The sequence below is a fragment of the Ictidomys tridecemlineatus genome, chromosome 11 (assembly GCF_052094955.1).
Source record: "Ictidomys tridecemlineatus isolate mIctTri1 chromosome 11, mIctTri1.hap1, whole genome shotgun sequence".
NCBI lineage: Eukaryota > Metazoa > Chordata > Mammalia > Rodentia > Sciuridae > Ictidomys > Ictidomys tridecemlineatus.
In genome coordinates, this window is record NC_135487.1 from 52,197,512 (window position 1) to 52,219,364 (window position 21,853).

The 21,853-nt window shown below is 38.6% G+C and overlaps 1 protein-coding gene across 23 annotated transcripts in view; it reads left to right on the forward strand.

Moving 5' to 3' along the window:
• Positions 1-21,853, forward strand: part of Sgip1 (SH3GL interacting endocytic adaptor 1) — a 205,775-nt gene that overhangs the window by 130,633 nt on the left and 53,289 nt on the right. For 15 of the 23 annotated variants that reach the window (XM_078026456.1, XM_078026457.1, XM_078026455.1 and 12 more), the window contains 8 exons: positions 1,352-1,376; positions 2,347-2,398; positions 3,773-3,858; positions 6,709-6,801; positions 9,444-9,518; positions 11,623-12,123; positions 19,092-19,219; positions 20,160-20,286. In XM_078026456.1, coding sequence (XP_077882582.1) covers positions 1,352-1,376; positions 2,347-2,398; positions 3,773-3,858; positions 6,709-6,801; positions 9,444-9,518; positions 11,623-12,123; positions 19,092-19,219; positions 20,160-20,286 — 1,087 coding nt within the window. The remainder of the gene's footprint in view (positions 1-1,351; positions 1,377-2,346; positions 2,399-3,772; positions 3,859-6,708; positions 6,802-9,443; positions 9,519-11,622; positions 12,124-19,091; positions 19,220-20,159; positions 20,287-21,853) is intronic. The other 8 variants (XM_078026467.1, XM_078026468.1, XM_021731094.3 and 5 more) reach the window with 1 other exon arrangement.

Here is a 21,853-nt window from a genome sequence, read left to right on the forward strand (position 1 = left end):
TATTTTAAAAAATGAAAAATAATAAAAATAACCCTCATATCCAAATTCCCCTAATGATCTTAGCAGAATTAAATAAGCATATTTAAATTTTTTTGCTAATTATGCACGAATCTACCATCTGGCACATGTAGTAAAGGAAAACAGATTGCATTTTGGTCAAAACAAGTCATAAAATAATAATTGGATTGAGCCACCTGCCAGAAAACACCTAATAGATCTTTGTTCAGATTGAAACTGCTCCTCCATCCTAATTTAGTTCAAAAGAGAACAGAAAATTCTGATATGTCCTTAGGAAAAAGAAAAGCTTCTTACAGTTCTATTACAGAGGTGCTGGATCTTGTCCTAAGTTGTTAGTGCTGTAGTCTGAGAGAAGAAAACAGATCTGGGACCATCAGGTTGAGCTTTCACCATCGATAGAAAATAGGGGAAAACTGTTTGGTGGCACCTCACCAAGATGGTCCATGGTCCTACCCCTTTGCTTTCCTTGCCCTCAACTGTCCCTCGTATTCTCTTAAGTCAGGCCATGCCAAGTCATGCCCTACCCCATGATGTAACCCTACAGTGGTCCCATGGTAGCACCCCACACAAAGAATCTTTCACAGCTTCTGTTTTTAATTCAAAAATTGTTATCAATTCTTCTGTTTTCAGAATAAGTTTATGCCAAGACATTATAAAAGCTAGAAATGACCTGCTCCACAGTGTTTCTGCCAAAACTATTTGCATTCCAATAGCATCATAATGTCTTGAGCTAAAGAATAACTTAATCCGTAGATTGATGGGTCTAGTAGCAGGCATGTGGAAGAAATTGGAGAGGTGGAACTCCTTAGCTTCCTGAATTAAGTGGTAGAAGCCCCTAAGTTCCCCTCCACTTTAATACTTGCCAATTTTTTAAATTGAATTAGTAGCTGATGACTGGTTCTACTAACACTTTGGAGATCCCACCTGACTAGGAGCAGTCAATATTCCTAAATACAGTCTAGAACTTTCAAATGTCAAACATATGTTAAACTTGGATTTACTCTCTTATCGGTTAGAGTTTAGGAGGGGTTTTGTTTTTAAGGGACTATTCATTATTTGACTTTAATTTCTCAAATCTACCCAGGTAAGGGCTTTTTCTCAGTCAAAAGACTTAGGATTTACCTTCCCTTCCACACTATAATCTTCAAATAAAATGAAAAACTGATTTATGTGTGTGTCCACAAGTTCCAACTTAAGTATGGTTCTGAGAAAATTTTTATTTTTTCCTTCTGCATTTCTTTGAGTTCAGTTTAATTGCAATGACAGAAATGATACGTATTGTACATAACATATATGTGCTCGTAAGCCTTATAGTGTCTATTTCTAATTCTAGGGTGCAATTAAAAGGAACTTATCCAGTAAGTATATCATAGCTACCAGACATAGAGTACAATTTGAAAGAAGAAATAGTTCCTTGGCTCTTGGAGCATATATATACATTTGATTTATAAACTCTTGGGTTTGATTTTTAAAGCTTACTTTTTGTCTTTTTTTTTCCTTTTTTAAAATGTTTTTTGCTTTTACAGCAAAGAATTCTTGTTATAATAGAGTGCTTCTCTGGGTTCTGAATAATTAATGTTTAAATTCAAAAACTTAATATTATTTTTGGAAAAACTTTGCTATTTTCTCCCTGTATTTGCCGACTATTGCTGTATTATTTAAGTTTAGAAATGAGTTTAATCAAGTGTGCATTTGCTAATCGGGGTGGGGAGAAGAGGAGGCCAGAAGGAAATGAAGGTAAATTCAACTTACCCATTCTTATGTTATTTGATATAAATATTTTAATCAACCAAAGTGATGATATGATATGGGTTATAATATACATAGGGCATGATTTTCCTCTGCTGCATACAACACATCCTAGGGAATTATAAATTCACGGTTCATAGTTAAAAGATAAAACATTTTCTTGGCATTTCAAGAAGAGAAGAGGCAAAAAATGCTGTATTCATTTACTATGTACATATGGCTGCTTTGTCATTGTTTTATGGTAATTGGGAAGCAGAACTGATCAAGGCAGCAGACATTCAAAGACTGGTATGCTATTCCACTGAGTGCTGGAGTGTACAAATCTTCTATTCGATGGCTTGTTTATGGTAATTCCTTGGTTAATGAGGTTTTACAAATGCCAGAGAAGATGCCACTACATGTGACAAATATATTTCTGTTGCGTGGCCAGGGGAGAGGGTTTCTTTTGCAGAGTTTTCTTATTGAATTGTTTATTGATGGGACTTCAATCTCTAAGTGTTTCCAAACATAGTTCATTAGACACATCAGAAGGGAAGGGTAAAAACGTGCCTGAAAAGGTCTTTTGTCCCTGTGCATCAGGTGAAGAAGTGGCCAGGCCCCGGCGTTCCACACCAACTCCAGAACTTATAAGGTGAGCATGAAAGACATGAATTGTGTTTTCTGTGAGGCCTCAGGAACTCTTAACGATTAGGCAAATATCTTCTGGTCTAAACTCTTAGTTCCTGTTAATAAAGGGCATACCTACATGTAGAAATTCATGCATCTGTAGCATGTTACCATTTCTCATAAGTGCAGCCCCAGGGAGACTTTTTAGGGAAATACTGTGCAGTTATCTAAAGTAACTCCCTATCAGAATATGGTCCCTTCACTAATGAAAAGTCTAAAGGTCTATATAATAAGAACTTTTAGCTTCTGAAATTCTGATCTGAAATACATTTATATGGCTGACTCTATGAAGGAAAGTCTTTGAGGTTGTACACAACTTCATGATGCATCTCATCTGCCACAAACCAAAAGAAGCCTCTGGTGTTTGATTTTAGCAGAACATTGTATTTCACAGTGTATTCTTTGGGTAAAATATTATACAGATGCGCACTGCTTTCCCAAAAGGCTGCTATTTCTCTTTAATATCTTAAACCTTTTAGGACTTTTCCTTTCCTTCCCAGCCTCTGTCCTCTCCTCTCCACCCGAGTCCCTCACCACACGCAGATTAGTATTCACAAGGTGTGGAGTAGAAATGGAGAAGGTTGTGCAGCTGTGAGTAGAAATTAGGAGAGAATATATGTTGTGTTCCTCCTGCCCCCCCCCCAATATCGTCAGCACTCTTCTTTTTTCTCTGATATGAACTGTACTGGAGTATTAGGAGGTCATAATGAGCCCTTGGGGGGGAGGGGGACAATGAAGTTAGGAGCTGAGCAACCCAGTTTCTTGTTCAAACACCCAATTTCTTGGGTGGCTTGTGACGTCGCATCCCTATGCTCCGCTTTTAGCAATCGTACATAGACTGCCTTACTTACAACCCAGAGATGTGGTAAAGACTCATAAAAATGTTTTTTTAGATATAAGGGCCAAAGGGTACTTTGCAATAAACTATTATCTCTCAATATTATCTCTTCTAGACACAGAAAATCATGATGCTTTGAAAAACCTTTTCTCCTTCAACTTATTTCCACTTGACCTGTACCCTGGCCCTCCACTGAGAACCAGAGATTTTTATCTTTGACTAATACTCTTGTCCCATAATACATTTGACATCTTGATGTAATACTTTCTAGCCATAAAGTAGCTTTGTATATACATTCTTGCACATAGATATGCATAAGACTTTCTATGAACTTTCATAACTTTTACTATGAACAAGTTATTTTCATCACTAACCATTGGTTTCTTCTCCCCGCCCCACACACACATTTTTATCAAGAAAAATATCTGAAAGCTTGTATATCTTTTTGAGCATTAATTTTTGAGCCCTCTCTTGTATTTTGCCTCAATGTATGTGACTTAGCAAAAAGCCTCCTGATGACACTGTGGCCCTTGCTCCCCTCTTTGGCCCACCATTAGAATCAGCGTTTGATGAACAGAAGACGGAAGGTAAGAAAAAAACACTATGCCTCTTAGATTTGTTTCCTTTTTCATTAAATTATAACTTATCTAAAAATATATGTATATTTTGAGGTATGTTTTTAATGTATCATCATATCTTCATAGTAAAGAAGAGTTCCAATCTTGGTTTATTTTCCAAGAACAGGAGTTTAGATTGCATATTTCTGTTATTTTAGGATGTGACATTTACTTCCAGAAATATCTAATAGCTAATAAGCTCATTCCTCGAATAAGGTTGGTAAAAATTAATGCAAATCTATACAAATCCTTATTGAGGAGTCAACACTCTGTGACCAAATGGCTGTCCTATGGGGTGTTAGCAGGAGCATGAATGGAGCCAGGCCTTCTGGGACTCATCACAGTCATTGTCACTGGCCTCTCTGTTGCCTTTAATCTCTTTCCACCCCATTAGTGGAAGTGACCATTAAATTGTTCATGACAGGCATTGTTTCCTGGTTCAAGACCCAGAAAAGACTTAGTCATTTGGCAACTTAGAAATCAAATGCTATGAGAAAAATACCTTCATTTATGCCATCGTTGCTAAGCTTTCTTATTACACATTTATTCCTAGTGTTAAATATTTAACTTTTTAGAATCAACCATGTTTTTTGGATGGCTTAAAAATAATATATACCTTGCTGTTATAAGATAATCCCTCTGTACGAGAGATCTAATCTATTCCTGAAGTGCATTTATGTCCAATGCATGTATCTCCAGTAGCTGTGTTTGATGATATGCATGTATTTATAAAAATTGTTTCACTTAAAAACATTATGGTGTGTGTATATATATATATATATATATAAAACAAAATGGTATCTTTCTAGGACCCAATGGTGAAATACCCTTATGTGTTAAGAATGCTTAGAAGTATAATGAGTATAATGCCTAAGATTCAGTAGCAAAGAAACAACAAATAGAATTTTTTAAAAAACAACAGAATTTTATTTGTTTCATGTGAACAGTCTGAAAGAAAGCAATATTGAACTGGTAGGGTCGATCTACTGTCCACATTAGTTACCTTCATCTCTGACTCCAAGAGAGATACTCCAACTCCTCACACGCCTCTGTCAGAGGAAAAGTGGTGGGGAGAGGCCAGTGGAACTCTGCCAAAAGTCAGAGCAATCTGGAAGAGACACCCATCACTGCCAGCCAAAGCCCACTAGAGAGAATCTGGTGTCATGTAGACAGCTAAACTCTTTGACCATAGAGAAATGGAGAATGAATCTCGGAAATTAGCAGCAATCAGCCACACCTGAATATTTTCAATGATTTAATAGTTAGGAAAATGTATAAAGAACATCTCTAAATACTCCTTTAGTTATTTAAATGTATATAACTTGGATTCCCTCTGTTAAGGCAGCCTTGCAGTCAGGCAATTATTTGTCTTATTTGTCTTAGTAACTCATCTGCAATCAGTCTTGCTTTTCATGACAGAGTTGTATGATGTGCAGAAATGGGATTTGATTTTTTTGACCTGAATCTGTCTATAACTATATAGAAACGTTATATAAAAAATAGAAGTAGTTCTTAAACATCAAAGTGATATTCCACATTGAATTCATGAAAGTAATGCTGCTTCACAACAAAACAGAGCTAAGATCATTTCTGAGGTATGTGATAGAGAGGAGAGCCATGCATGGACTTGTCAGTCAATCTGATTTATCTGTCCATCAAGTGACTGCAGCCCCTGAAGTCCTATAAAGTTCTACCATTTGCATCAACCACATGATCCTGCAATGGATTGATTCTCCTAGTACTAGTTTAAAAGGCCTGGAAGGCTATCTATATTTTGGACTTATGAACAAGTTATTTTTTTTCATCACTAATCGTTGGTTTCCTCTCCCCAACGTGGCACCGATATCACCACATTGGTGGTGTTATAAGGATTAAAATAGATAACAACAGCAATTGCTCTTCTGATAAATGTGCATTTTACAAACATTTCATTTGTATCCATTACTTGCTTCAATCTTGTCAGTAACTTATTATCTCCACTTCACACTGAAGGAGGGAAGCTCATAGAGGTTCAATGCTTTGCACAGGGTTCTAAAGTAAGACTAGAGGCTAGATTCAAATGCATATCCCACTAGCTTCCCAGTCTGCAGTCCACAGTGTAATGAATCACCTCAGTACTTGCTGAAAAGAGGTAGCTATTCTCACCATTTCCATAATAACAAGATCAGAACAATAGAAAAGAAAGAGAAAAAAAAATATTAAATTCAATGTCCTTAGATCCAAAACCTAATTGTCCTGATTTACTTCAGATGTCTAAGCATTTTTTTTTCTGGTGCTCTTAAGATATTCACCAACCATTTTTAGAATAATTATGTCTCTTTATGAGGCTGCAAAAGGTTTTTGTAAAGACCCTGGAGACCCTTTAAAGATAGAAACCACTGCACAGAACCTGGGCATTTTCAGCTTTGAAGCATATTCATAAGAGATTTAAATAAACCAACTTATAAGAAAACAAACATCCATGGAATCAATGCCCGAATTTTCAAATGGATACCTGAATTGGAGCCAGTATGTGTGCTGATATTTGGAATGTCCTTAAGTGACCACCAGGAAGAAAATGCAGAATCCATTTTGAAAGTTTTTACTAAGCTATATGCAAACACACAGACGCCCCCTCCCACCCCTACACACCACACTTCTATTTCTGTTTTCCATTTAAAAAGAATGGGAGCAGCACATTGCTAAATTAATTTCCCAGTATAAGGCAAGGGGAGATAATTTTGTAAAGTTCAACTTTAAATTGAAATTTTTAAGTTCTAAAATCCAGGGAGGTTCTTTTTTTTAACTTACCCTGGGAAATTCTCTTTTTTATGTTTCCAGTTATTTTAGATCAGCCTGAGATATGGGGTGCAGGCCAGCCAATTAATCCAAGCATGGAATCGCCAAAGTTAACAAGGCCTTTTCCCACCGGAAGTAAGTTATATGTCTGCTCTGTCTGGAAAAATAAGTGACTCATTTTACTGTCTGTCTGCAGAATGAAATCAGGTGACTCCTAGAAAGTCAACACAAGCAAGGCTTGAACTGTACGATATTGAGGGGAAGATGTTATTCTAACAGGCCATAGAGTTTAAAAAGAGGCCATGGCAAGTTATCTAAGCCAGAGACGTAAAATTATTAACCTTGAACGATAGATTCTTCTGATGTCCCACATGTTCACCCACTCATTCATTCATTTCATATGTATATGTAAGAACCAGAAGCAAATGAGCTGAAGAATCTGCTGGGCTGATGAGATATGGTCTCTGCTGGTCCTACAGAACAAGTGAGGCTTCATAGGACAAAAAGAACACATTGAGATCAAAGAAGGACAGTTGGAAAGCAAGAGAAATTGCTAGAGAGAAGCTGAGACAGGAAATCAGAACAAATTTATATCAAAGCAGCCATCAGCCCAAACAAAGCTGGATGGCTAGAGGAGGTCCAGAGATCTTTATAACCCTTCACCTATGATGGGCTGGACTATTTAGACTGAATGCATTGCTTATTTGGCCAGGTCACCTGTATGGTGGGTTACCTGAACTTTGCTTTCAGTAGACTGCTTGCACCAAGCAAGCATATGGAAGGTGCTCCTTAAAATACCTATGGGAGGATTAGATCTCAGGAAAAGGTGGGATGGGGCTGTAGAAGGTAATTTAACTCCTAGAGGCTCATGTACAGACCAACTCATACTTCTTCCAATTCAACATCCCCAGGGTTTTGCCTTTTAGTTTTTAAAAATGATCATGGGAATTATCCCAGAGGATTCATAATCACAAGCCAGAGGTTATTTGTTGAGAATATTATTGTTATCAAGCCATGTAAGCCAACCTTTCCAACAATATTTTTTCAAAAACAGAGTAGAAAAACAGCATCATCAGCAACTCTTTTTAAACTACTGAACTTTGAAATATGTATATGAAGAATGTAAAACAGGGCTGGGGTTGTGGCTCAGTGATAGAGCACTCACCTAGCACATGTGAGGCACTGGGTTGCATCCTCAGCACCTCACAAAAGTAAATAAACAAAAATAAAGATATTGTGTCCAACTACAACTTAAAATATATATAAATATATTATATTTATATATAACATATATAATTTATAATAATATAATATATATATATATATATATATATAAATATTTTAAGTTGTAGTTGTATATATATAAACTACAGCAGCATAGTTTGGAATGTTTCTCCATGCTACTAGGAAACAAAGCCAGAGGAGAAAACCTGACTTCCTTGAAAAGCTTTCTTTTTTTCTTTTTAATACTTCATTTTATTTATTTCTCTATGTGGTGCTGAGGATCAAACCCAGGGAGGTGAGCGCTCTACCACTGAGCCATAACCCCAGGCCCCAAAAGCTTTCTTTACAGACCTAAATTGCCCAAACCATTCCTAGAAAATTCTTCCTAAATGACAAGAAGGTAAACAAATGAAATGTTTGCGTAGCTGATGTGTTGCTTCAACACCACTTATTTCAGAGCCGTGAGTTTTACATACTGTAGTGGCACCTAGCACGACAGAGGCTGTTGTTTATTGATGGACATTGTATAATTCTGCTCATTTCATGGTTGCAGCATAGGGTTACTATTTCAAGTTATTAGGCTTTGTGGTATTTTACTTGTTTTATAGTGTTTTGTTGATGACAATCTTGATCAACTTTTTATAGAAACCATTACTAAGGAGACTCTGATTGACTGGGAAAATATGATCCACAACAAGTGCTGTTTTCAGCAGCTCATAACGAAGATTAAGGGCCAAGTGCTCCTAAGCTTTGAGAGGACAGCTGTTAGTCATGCTTATTGTGGAAAGAGCCCTCCAGCTTACATGTGCACCCGACTCAGCCTGCTTTCAGGATATGAAAGATTAGAGCACATCCAGGTTCACATCTGAACCTTGAGATGATTTATGAAAATAGTGTGAACTCTTTTGAGTGAACCAAATATGGCCGGTGACAAGAAAACATACATTAAAGGGAAGAAAAAAAAATGTAGCTGTTGAAACAGTAATTTTTAACCTCATCCATAAAGTGATGAAGCCCTGTTCAGAAGAGTAATCTCTTGGTGGAGACCATAACACTAGACTTATTTCTATCTGAGGATTTTGTTGGCTGTCATTTTTACCAAGGGAACCTGTTCATTCTTCATTGACCCAAGTCACTTTGCCTCTGACTTTCATTATCACACCTGGATTGTTAACTGTCTGTGAACATGATTTTCATCATCGGTCACAATTCCTTGAGGGCAGAGGATTTTTATTCAACCCATTTTGTTCCTAGCATAGCAGGTAGAACTTAGTTGTGGATTGAAGTTTATTAAATAATATTTAAATGAATAAAACATTGATGTTATTGTTACTATCTGACATCCTTTTGGCAAACTCTCATTCTCATAAAATGGAAGAACTTTAATAATCCTGCTTTAATCTGTTGGCTTTGAACTTGACAAAATTTAGATCATTGATGGTATTTCCAACATCAAGTCTCTCAATGAAAAAACTCTAATCCTGCTTATCTAGTGTCTTGTGTACTTTAGGAAGAATGTAATCAATAATACTTGATTTCTCATCTCTCTACAGCACCTCCACCACTGCCTCCAAAAAATGTACCAGCCACCCCACCTCGAACAGGCTCCCCCTTAACAGTTGGACCAGGTAAACTTCAGGTTCCTTTCATCTAAGATTATATGGCAAACAGGCACAGCCCTGGACCTCAACATTCCCTTGATGCTTTGGAAGTTGTAGTCTACATTAAAATGGTACAATGTTGTCATTTAGTTTATTTCCATCACAATGTATTGTGCAAACTTATTTTAAAATACCACTTCCAGGTTTCACACATGAAAGAGAGAAAGAAAGAAGGAAGGGAGGAAAGAAAAGAAACTTCTCACAATTTTGTCTTGGTAGAATAAGAGCCACATTCACTTATAAAGTGAAGGGGGGGGGGAATACCAATATGAAAAGTTGTTTAATTAACCATTCCTCTTGTTGGATCTTATTTTGGTGATTTAAAAATTCAAGGCACAATTTGAATTTTTCCAGGAACCAATAAAACTTTTGCTAGAACTAAAACTGTCTAGTCTACAAAGACATAAAATGGTTCTCAGGATGAGTGGTATACTGTTGGTGTGGAATTTTTTTCCCCCGGTAGTCATTCAAGTATTTACCATCTTATGGCAAAGAGATGTATAAAGATCATGAAATGTGGCAAGAAACTTCTGCATCCTTTTAGACAGATATCTCAAAGACATATCTTTGCTTTCAATTAAAATCAATAGTATGTATTCAGACAATTTATAATCTACCAAGTCTTATTGGACTGTCAAATCAAAAGTAGTAATGGTTATTTTATGGATCTGAATGTGGTTCTTTGTCATTTTGGAATTCTATAGCAGTTTCATCCTTTGCAATTTATGCAGCCTGGTGAATTTGATAGGTACAGAGAGGGTATTTATCAACAAAAGAGAAAGCAAGAAATGTCATTTATGAAATTTATATTGACTTAAACCCCCCCCAAAAAAACCGTTCAGAGTCGCATAAGTACAGGCGTTTGCAAGTTTGAGCCACTGGGGTCTCCTGTATTTCCAATAAACTATATTAGACATAAATAAACCTACCAGCAGCCAAATTATAAATATTGTGTGCCACGCAAAATTCTACCTCATTTATCTTTAGCCTTGGAACCATGAAAGTTAATTCCTTTCAAACTATAAATATGGAAATGACAAGCCAATTCTTACAGCCCAAGAGTTATTTAAAGGTAAAATAACTTCTGGTCATGCCCTCCAGTTATTTAAGTAACAATTTCTAATTTGAATAATCTCAGTTTTAAAAAAATAGAGTTCTTCAAATTGCAGTTGTTATCAACCGTTTCATGCCAAGCGGTAGAAGACAAGTTTTTAACTTTTGCCTCTTATTATTGATATGAATTAAAAAGACTAGCTGATGCCATCTAAGACAGAGACTTCTGTTTTGTAACTGCAGATATATACCACACTTAAGCATGCGATGTTAACAGATGAGATTTGATGCGAAAAAGAATTATTACATTTTTATGATTTTCTTCTCTATTAAACAGGCATATGTATAGCAGTGCCAATAAGTAGCAAATGCTTCCTCAGTAACCCATGAGTGTCATGTGTATGCATGTGTTTAAAAATATTTGTGTGAGAATGTCTCTTTAATCTTTGTGCTGTGTTTCTGGAGTATTAGAAGACCTACAGCTAAATGTGATATCCATTTTTTTTAAACTAACAGATATCATCATCAGTTTCCCCAAACACACTAGAGCAGACAATAGTCATAAAATATGTGTGTGATTTTTGGCACAGAAGTCTTTGTCTACTGTGTTGTATTGCAGTAGCCCATATTTTCAGAAACAAACTCCTTTTGGAATTTGTATTTTCAGAGCCTATGTTTCTTATAAATTGAACATGAGTTTCTTGAAATGCTCCCTTGGTTCTCTTGTAAGCAGCCTTGAGAGCAGTATCATGCTCAGCACTTTAAGTGATGGTAAAAGTGGCCAATTGTTATCACCTTGCAAGAATAAATAGTAGCATCAAAATATAACGCTCACATTATGGAGGGGAGATCTCTCCTTTCGCCTTCAGCTCCTAACCCAGCCAGATATATACCCACGAAGGCACCTCACAGGGCAATATATCTACCAGACTTTGCCTCACCCTTATCACCCTCCCCCCCCATATAAATAATATTAAGAAAGTCAATTAAAGTTTAAAACCAACTACTTTGACCACAGGAAATGAACAGTCAGCCACAGAGGCCAAAATTGAAAAACTACCCTCCATCAATGACTTGGACAGCATTTTTGGCCCAGTGTTGTCCCCCAAGTCTGTTGCCGTGTACACTGAAGAAAAGTGGGTTCATTTCTCTGACACGTCCCCGGAACATGTTACTCCAGAGTTGACGCCAAGGGAAAAGGTGGTGTCCCCACCAGCAGCATCAGACAACCCAGATGACTCCCTGGCTCCAGCCCCTCCCGGCCCCCCGGCTCCCACGGGTCCCCCAGGACCTCCTGGGCCTCCTCGCAATGTACCATCTCCGCTCAATTTAGAAGAAGTCCAGAAGAAAGTGGCTGAGCAGACCTTCATTAAAGATGATTACTTAGAAACAATCTCATCTCCCAAAGATTTTGGGTTGGGACAGAGAGCAACTCCACCTCCCCCACCACCACCCACCTACAGGACTGTGGTCTCGTCCCCCGGACCTGGCTCGGGCAGTGGTACGGGGACCGCCAGTGGTACGTCTTCTGGTTTGCTTGTGCTCCGTGTGCCAGGGAATGGCCGTGGCTGCTTGAGTGTGAGCAACACCCTCCCCCTGCCTGGCAGTTGGCCGTAGAGCTCCAGCCATTCCTGCTCTGGTCTGGGTGTCCTGTGGCCCCGTGGCATGCCCCAGCCCATCGAATGCTCGCAGTCGTGGTCCAAGTCTGTGGATGTGTTCTGCCCACCCAGCCCATAGGAGCGTCCTCCTCCACCCTGCCATTTAGGTTTTTAAAGAAAGCTGGAATGTCATTGTTAGGAATTCAGGAAAGTTCTAGAAAGGCATATTTCAGAGAGTGGTCTGATTCTCTTGTCTGATGCCTCCTGAGAGTCCTAGGTTTTGTAGGTCAACGTGGGGGGGGAAGGAGGGTCCTGTTTTTTTCTTTTTGTTTTCATTTTTTTTTTTAAGTGGAGAAAGAACTTTTTTTTTAATGTAAGATTTTAAAAGGAGATTTTAAAGAACTACATTAAATAAATAAATGCCTTAGCACATCCCCACCCTAAGGGAGCAGCCACTGCAGACAAACTTGTTCTCAGATCTCACCACTTGACACACCCATCAGGCTATGACGTCAACGCCAACGGTGGTGACATTTGATGAAAAAGTCTACCAGAAATGTACCTTTGGGGAGTCTCGATGCAGATTCTTACATCGAATTTGATTTTTTGTTTGTTTCTTTTGTTATTATTTTGAACTTCATTTTCTGTCTTCTAACCATGAAAGGACAGAAGCTCTTGCCAGGCATACCAAAGAAATATCAAGATCTTAGAATACAAATAGGATATAGTTTATTCCACTGTTGCTCAGATTCATCTGGCAAGATCCTGCGAGCCTTTCCTCCCTTTCAGGGGTTCAGTTTCGGCACCTTCTCTGGGGGTGCCAGGTGCTGTTTTTTCTTTGCTTTGAAAGAGGTAACCAAGGTCTGGGGCTGTCGCTCAGTAGTAGAACACTTGCCTAGCACATGTGGGGCACTGGCTTGATACTGAGCATCACATTAAAAGTAAATAAATTTAAAAAGATTATTGTGTCTATTTATAACTAAAAATATTTTTTTAAAAAGAAAGAGAGGTGACCAAGCGTGAGATATTTAGATCTGGTGAGAAAGAAAGGGCTTGTTTCTGTTCTGATTGTCACTCACCACTGCTCCCTCTTTCCCTGGAGTGCCCTCCAGTGATTGTTCCACATTTGCCTCTGTGTTTTTTAAAGCAAGAGCATCAAAGGGGATCAAGAAAGGGTGGGGGTTCACCTGTGCCACAAACAATACCATATTATTAAGTATGCCCCAGGCCTTCCTCTCCCCAAGAAGAAAAAAAAAATTTTTTAAATTTTTAAAAAACCCTCTCAATACCTGGTACATATACCAGGTATTGAGAGGGTATCACTTGGTTGCTTTGAACTCACAATTCTTCTACTTCAGCCTCCCAAGCTGCTGGGATTACAGGCATGCACCACTGTGCCCAGCTAGAAAATTATATTCAATAAGCAAATACATTTGGCAAACATGGCATTAAATAAAATGAGCAAGTTTCTTTACCACAGAACCTTGGAAACCTTTATTTTGTCAATAATAAGCATTTCCTGCTTAGCACTATGCTAAATGCTTTGTGTACATTATTTCATCCTCACAACAACCCCATATGGAAGGTACTATTATTTCCCCTATTTTATAGATAGGAAAACTGAGGCTCAGAGAGGTCAAGTCATTTGCCCAAGTTTATGTAGCAGGAGATGACAAACTTTGGATTCACAGGTCTATCTGATCCTGAGCCTGTGTTCTTACCCCTGTACTCTCCAGGCACTTCTGTGAGGTTTGGTCACAAAAGATTCCAGACTTAATTAACTAACACTGACAACCATCTATATTGCACAGTGTCATCCACAAAATCACCAAAATCTGCTTTCAGAACCTACTGTTTTGTTCACCTCTCTAATTCCGAAGGGTTATAGCACCCACCGCCATATCTCTGTTGCTTTTTTAGTTTTGTTCATGGATTACAGCCTCTGTATTTATCTGTAAAGGTACTAAAAGGTTGCTGTGTTAAGCCTTCAGACAGCAAACCTGAAGAAGTTGTCTCTCTAAAAAAAAAAAAAAAAGTGGGGGTTGTGCCTTTGTTGTTTCTCACAGGGCTCTCTCTCCTGGGTCCCGCTCGCAGTGCCCTAAAAGGACATCTCAAGGAATACCCAGCTCTCTCCAGTGGAGGGACAGAATGCTCTCCCCAAAGCAAACCCCTTTAGTGGGAGGTATGGAAGACGAGGAGACTTCATCCTTGACTTGTGTTTTCATCACCTTTCACAATGCTCTGGGAGATATTTGTTTAATTAAACACTTAATTATTAAGGAAGAGAGAAGTTTTAGTTTTCTTTCTGGAATCTTTGAGAGTTTCATCATTTTAATGTTTAACTTCCATAGCCTTATTTGAAATTATTTTATATGGTTACCAGTTAAAGACTACAAATTCTTAATAATTGGTCTGGAAAAAGCTATACTTTGCTGGCATTAAAAGGATCGAATTTTCAAGTAGGAAATTGATCTGGTCCTATGAAGCCCATAAATAAATAAAACCTTGCACCATCATTCCCTTAATTAAGTCCCAGTTTATTTGCTGTTAATCTTTTATTGATGAATATACACAGACTGTCAAAAATAGAATTTTAGGATTACAATAATAGAATGAGTAGCTTCATGCTTTAAAGAAAAATGATGCTCCTCATTACCTGCCTTTTATAATGCATCCTGATGGGACTAACTTTCCTGGGCTTCTTTAACTGATTTTAAGTGGGTACCATTATTCTCACATCCTAGGGTGTCCTAACCAAGCTGTGAGAAGCAGAAGTGCTACCTGCTGTTGAAACACAGTGGGAAGTAAAGAATTTGCTCCAAGAACTTCAATTTCCTTATGGCAAAAAGTTATAAATACCTAGTTTGGCCAGAATAGTGCTTTATTGGAATATAGATGCTGATTCCTGGCAAAGGCTATCTGTTTTCCCATGTTGATTGTGTGCCAGGGGACAGAAAGGAAAATAAATTTTATTGGCCTTCAACAGGTTTGGACTAGGAAAGAAAGGAGTTCATCAAGTGAAGATGTTCAGAGAAACATCTTCCAACTCATGAAATATTAAAAGATGTTATTCATGTCATGTGATGACACATGCCTGCAATCCCAGCAACTCAGGAGGCTGAGGCAGTAGGATCCCAAATTTGAGGCCAGCCCCAGCAGCTTAGCTAGACCCTGTTTCAAAATTAAAAAACAAAAAGGGCTGGGGAATAGCTCAGTGGTAGAGAACCTCTGGGTTCAATTTCAATCCAGGGGAAATTGAAATTTTAGTACTGGGTGGGGGCAGAATTTTAAAAGTTATTTACAATTTCACATACACACACACACACACAAACACACACACACACACACACAGTTTGAGATGCAGAGGTTGAATTAACCAAAATATACATTTCTTAACTGCAAGTCTTTTTAGAGCAATGGTGTCTAGGAAATCACTAGCCACATGTAGTTATTTTACCCGTGATCATAACAAATTTAAATTAACATAAAATCCAGTTATTTAGATACAGTAGCCATGATTCAAGTGCTCAGTGGCTACCTGTGAGTAGTGCTATTATTGAATATTGTGTTCTAGAACATTTTCGTCGTCACAGAACGCTCTATTGGAGAGTTTTAGAGCTTTTAATTGTTTTTATTACCAAAGGAGGGGAAAAAAGAAAATATAGTATATAACCATTCCCATACATGCTTAACACTTTTTTCCAAAGAAATTGTGTAATTGTGTCCTAAGAAACACAATTTGGAAAAGGTCATTTAGTTCTTCCATATTTCAAAGTACATGTATTTTAATTCACTTGATTCTCCCAGTAATACTGTGGGTACATTAGCTTCATTTTACAGATAAGGAAACAAGCCCAGAGGTAACTTGACCAGGGTCACAAAGCTAATGAGTACCAGAGCCAGGACCTGGCCCCATGTCTGTGGGATTCCATAGCCTGTATTTCTGCCACTTCCCCCAGCTGCCTTCTCTGTCCCCCGCACCACATGGACACATAAGAAGTCAAAGTTGAAGCTATAGATATTTGGTTTTCAATGGTTACCAAAGAAACCATGTTGAAACATCACATCAAGAACAGCAAATGGATCAAGAGCATAACAATTGTTTCCAACTTTTGTTAACTCACAAAACTCAATGGATGTGTAATTGTTAAAGTTAAACCTTAACTTTAACATCTTAAACACTGCATCTTAAAACAGTGGCGCTGTCCAACTTATTTTCTGAATCGCGTTTGGGAATAAACACTACCCAAGAAGGAAATCAAAGTACAATTGAAAATCCAAGAGGTTAGGGAGGTATAAATATTATCCATCTACACCCTTAAAACACAAACAACTTCACAAAATCTTGTGAAGCCTTGGGTCAACTGTGGAATCACCCTCAGGCCCTGTGTGTTGTCTGCTGACCCTCAGGGTCCCTCAGGCAAGGTGTTAATCCAAATATCCTTTAAATGCTTTTAACATATTCTCTTATTTTCCTTCTAAATGCACAATAAATCAATTATATCGATTCAGTAAAGAAAAGGTGATTTAAATGGGAGTATCCATAAAGGAAAAGGAAAACAATAAATTTTTAATTAGCAATTAACACTTTTTTCTTTACTTTTTAGTTGTGTCTTTATCAAAAGATACTCTTTACCATCATCATCAAGACCTATTGCCTTCTGTTGCTTAACATTTTATAGTTTAGCAAACACTTTCATAAGCATTTTTAGTTTCCCTGTTATAACTAACTTGTAAGTAGAACAATGTCTACTTTTTTAAAACAGGGGAAGCTGAGGCCCAGAGAAGAAAAGATCCCACAGATAAGGAGAGATGGCCAGGCAGGAACTCAGACCCTTGGACCCTCCACCCAGTATTCCACAGCCCCTCAGTATTTTCCTGAGCGTTACCGAGAGAGGATTTTTTAATTTCCCTTCTGGAACATGGAAGGAAAGAATAAACGGCCAGCTTTTTCTTAGGATTGATTCAGAAGACTATTTCTTAGAAATAGACCCACAGAGAAACATTTGGACCATTCCTATAGAAGGTTTTCCCAAAGCTGAATAGAAACCCCTTTCTCCATCATTAAAAAAAAAAAGAGTTCCCTAAGACTTCCTGACACAGACTCCATTGTTTCAAGGTTTATTTCCCATCTTTCTGCTGTCATTTCTATCTTCTGAAGTCCTCCTGGGTGCAAATCTACTAACACAATATTCAAATCAAAACTTTGAACCGGGACTTGTCCAAACATACTCCATTTTTTAAAAAGAGAACATTAATCAGAGAGACTGAGAACATTTACATTGAGAGAGATTTATACAAATTGACCATGTAAAAATAAGCACAGATTTTATGCAAAATGTGGGACTCCACAGTCTTTCCAACATTATAAGAGCTTGGGATTTGGAATTAAATATACCCTTTAAGTGCCAGGATCTTGAACATGTTACTAAATATCTCTGAGCCTCTGTTTTTATTGAGATGCTACCAGTACCTACCTCCAAAGCTTACCATAGGGATCAGGTAATAAATGTAAAGCACCTAGCATAGATCTTGGCCCAATAAAATAGAAAGGGAGAGTTCAGTAGAAGTAAGCATACAGAAGGTGGTAGTGGTGGGGACAGATGGCATAGAGAAGAGGTGGCAACAATCATTAATAGGATTTCACACTAATGTCGAATAAATACTGCAGAATAAACTCAGAATAAATAGTACAGAGAAACATGCTCAATATTTCAGATTGTTGAAACAAGAAGCAAGGTTCACTCCCAAGGCTATCCTCAAATGAGAACAGACTCTGAAACGATTGGTTTTGCTACTCAACTTCAAAGGACTTTGTGGATGTGAAGATCTAGAGATTGAGATGCTGGTTTAGAACTCCAGAGACCACAGATTTGTGGTGTATTTCGAGGGAGGAAGTAGGTGGGGGTGGGTAGTGGGAAAGAAGCATGGATACTTTTCTGGGGCAGGATTTCTTAGAGTTTTCTTGAGATAGTGTGACAACCTATGTTCTAATCGGAAGTGACAAAACTTCTGAACAAGGACTGTTGAAATACTGATTGACTTTCCTGAGGTGTTTGGCCAAATAGTTTTCCCATGCTCCCAGGCATATGACTGAAGATGGGCCCTTGAGTGCAGAGACCCCTCTGGTGTGCTGATTGGTGTGCATGCCAGCCTCTGTGTGTCATCTGTGTTTCATATGCTTGTCATGGACAGCCAGAAAAGTAAATCCAGGAGGCTCTTTAAAAAAACGACTATGAAAATCATCACTCTACGTTGACATTACTGAACAGAGTTCACAAAATTCTCTGAATTTGGTGTTTCTATTACTGTGATTCAAAAACACAAAGAATTCATGTATCATCTAATTTTCTTTATTATATTTTGTCCTTTGCTTACTTCAAGTGTTTGGGGACATTAATAAAGTTAGTGCCCATATGTTGACTCACAGTCAAAAGCATAATTCTCTTACCCCTGCTTAAAAAAGAAAAATATAATGTAGAAAATCCTTCATCTTCCTCTTCCTTTAAGTTCTAACCTTTATTCTTTGTCATTTAAAAAAAAGAATCAGAGAATTTGCCCTAAGTTTAGTGGGTATGTGACTAAAATGAAAAGTACCACCAGGCAAGAGTCATAAGAATTCATCTTCTGTCACAGATAGAGTAATGAACGGATTTACCTTCACTGGGTGTCACATGACAAGAAAAGGTAATGAGCTTCAGCTTCTGCCATCAACCATAGTTCAACTGAATACATTTTTCTTTATTAAAAAAAAAAAGAAAAAGAAAAAAATGCGTGCTACAGTGCTTAGCGTAGAATTGCCAAACCAAATGTCCAGGCATTGTATTGTGATGACAGCATTCTGGTCACCTCTGCTTCCAGCCATTTCTAACACTGGCCTGTTTTCCAGGTGCATCATCTCCTGCTCGACCAGCCACTCCCTTGGTTCCCTGCAGCAGTACCACTCCACCTCCACCTCCTCCCCGGCCTCCCTCCAGGCCAAAGCTACCTCCAGGAAAACCTGGAGTTGGAGATGTGGTATGTTCCCCTCTGCCCCAGCTTGCTCAGAATCAGATGGAGAGATCACCAATAGCTTCAACTTCAGGTCTAAGCACAAGAACAGGACATCTCAACTTCAGGTTTAAGCACAAGAACTCTTTCCCAAATGACCTTTTCAGGTGGTCACTGAAAGATAGTCACTGCCCACAGGTGTATCTTTCAACCCTCCTCAAGGGTCTATCATCTTTCAAGCCAATGTCTGAAATGAGAGTGGGATGCTTGGGCCCTCACCTCTGCTACAGGGATGGATGTCAGTGCATATAGTCATGATCAATTCTTGCTAACCCCTTTAGAAAGAGAGGTGTTTCCACTCACAATATTTTTCTGATTATTGGAAAACTCCAAGAGAGAGCAAGTGCTGGTTTCTAATCCTAGAGTACAGATACATTCTTGGTGGTAGGTTCACTATGTGAATGTAAAGAAGAAAGCATCAGCCCATGGATTTGTTGCAGAAGTCTCTTGTATTGTAATTTAAGGCTGAGGTGTGGAAAGCAATCTGTGCAAACAACTGACAAGACTGTGGCAGAGGTCAATTTTGTTGGCATCTGTATACAGTCTTTGGCTTGCTAGCACAGTCCAGGATTTTGTATTTAAACATCTTTAGATTGGAATGAGATTTTACAATGCTTCCTGCTCAGCCCCTGAGAGCGTGTGAGGACACATCACAGATCCCATCACACATCCTGGCCTCTCTAAACCCAGCATATCCACTGAGTTCAGCCATGCTAGGGTTTATGGTTCCTCCAGCTCTGCTCCCCAAGCTGTTGTGTAGATAAAGCCCATTTTACTGTGAAAACAGGCTGTCCATTTGCCTTTAGGGACCTAAGTTGTCCTATCCGAGACTGGGAGACATTAACAATATGGAATCAAAGTACTACAACCTGTAACTGACCTGTGATCTCTTTTCTTCTCCCTACAGCCCAGACCCTTTAGCCCACCCATACACTCTTCCAGCCCTCCTCCGATAGCACCCTTAGCCCGGGCTGAAAGCACTTCTTCAATATCGTCAACCAATTCCCTGAGTGCAGCCACCACTCCCACAGTTGGTAAAAATTATCTCCTCTCTTTTCATCTGTTTGTGGTTTTGACTGGCTAAGTTTTCTGATCTGAATTCCCCGGGCCCTGTGTTTCTGGTTGAAATTGTTTTGCTATGTGTTTTGCTACTGTCAACCTTCCAAGCAACCTTCTCAGCAAAGGAGGCAAAAGACTTGACCTACGCCAATGAACCAATAAGCAGAATGTGAAAACCTGTATTTTGCAGGGATGGTCTTATGCTATTCCATACAGAGCTGTTCACAAAGCAGAGAAGAAATTGCCAAGGAAGGTCCTGTGATTTAGATATTTCTTATTAAAAAAAAAAAAAAAGGCAGTCTCCTTTGAGGGGAAATGTTTAAATTCTAACTGGGTAACCACACCAGAGATTGCAAAAATCAGAACTTTTATTATCTTGAAGGTTTCATTTTTCATCATTTTTGGTTGTCCCGAGGTTGAAGAATGGTATCAACATTGGCATGGTGAGACATGAGAAAAAATTTTTTTGACTTTTTTTTTCCCTAGTGCTTCTCAATGATATGCAGTCAATTTTCCCAGAAAAAAAAAATTAGTCATTGCTGGCATTTTCTGTAAATGCCTTGTGCCTCTTTTCTTATGCTGTGATGAGAGTGAAGAGTTGAGGATGGCTGCTCAGCTGGATGGTTTTCTCAGGTTTCACTGCCTCCTTTTGCCAGGAGCATCTTCCCTCTGCCCAAGGCCGGACTCTGTCTCTTCCCACCTCCCATCAGCTCCTGCTGCCTCTCCCCTCTTGCATGGTGGCTCTGACCTGGGGCTTTCCCATTCCACTTCTCCCATACAACTTCCTCCTCATTGTCTTCCTTCGTTCTCTAAACTCCCCTCCAATTCACCCAGCTGATATAAACCAGCTGACCCCCACCCTGCCTCGCTCAGAAGGACCATCAACCAAAGCTAAGTGAATTCCTTCTGCTACCCAAGGAAGAGCACCCTGCAGACTTGCCCATGTGAGAAGTAGGTGAATCAAAGTCTGAGACTTAATTCTTGACAACTGCCTATTTTCTCAGAGAAATAGGTTAAGATGGGCTTCTTAAGCACCCCCCAAAGTAACTTCAACTCCACCCCAGACTCTATATGTTACATCAGATAATCCCCAAAGAATCCTTCAATTGTGGTGAAAATATAGGCAGTTCTCTGTGAGATTTATTAATGTTTTTATATAACCACATCTCTTCCTCATCTGCATCAATTGGGGCAATTCAGGGCTTCTGTTTTTCAATGTCTGTTAGCTCATTCTTTCTGGTTTTGTTTATTTGGTTTTTTTGTAACATCCTAACCTTATTTTTTCTCTCTTTTTCTTTAATCTCCTTGATTGCTACAGCCTTTCCCACACACACACACTACCACTACCACCACTCCCATTCTACTGTTTTGTTTTGTCAAGATCATTTATTCCACCCACTCCATGTGATTTGCCTTGTTGGTCAGAGAAGAAAGTAAGAGTGAACTGTCACTCCTACAGCATCCCCCAGGTGACCTCAGATGAACTAGATAGTGTGTTCTTTCAACTCACTTTGATTCATAGAGAAAACTGAACACACAGGG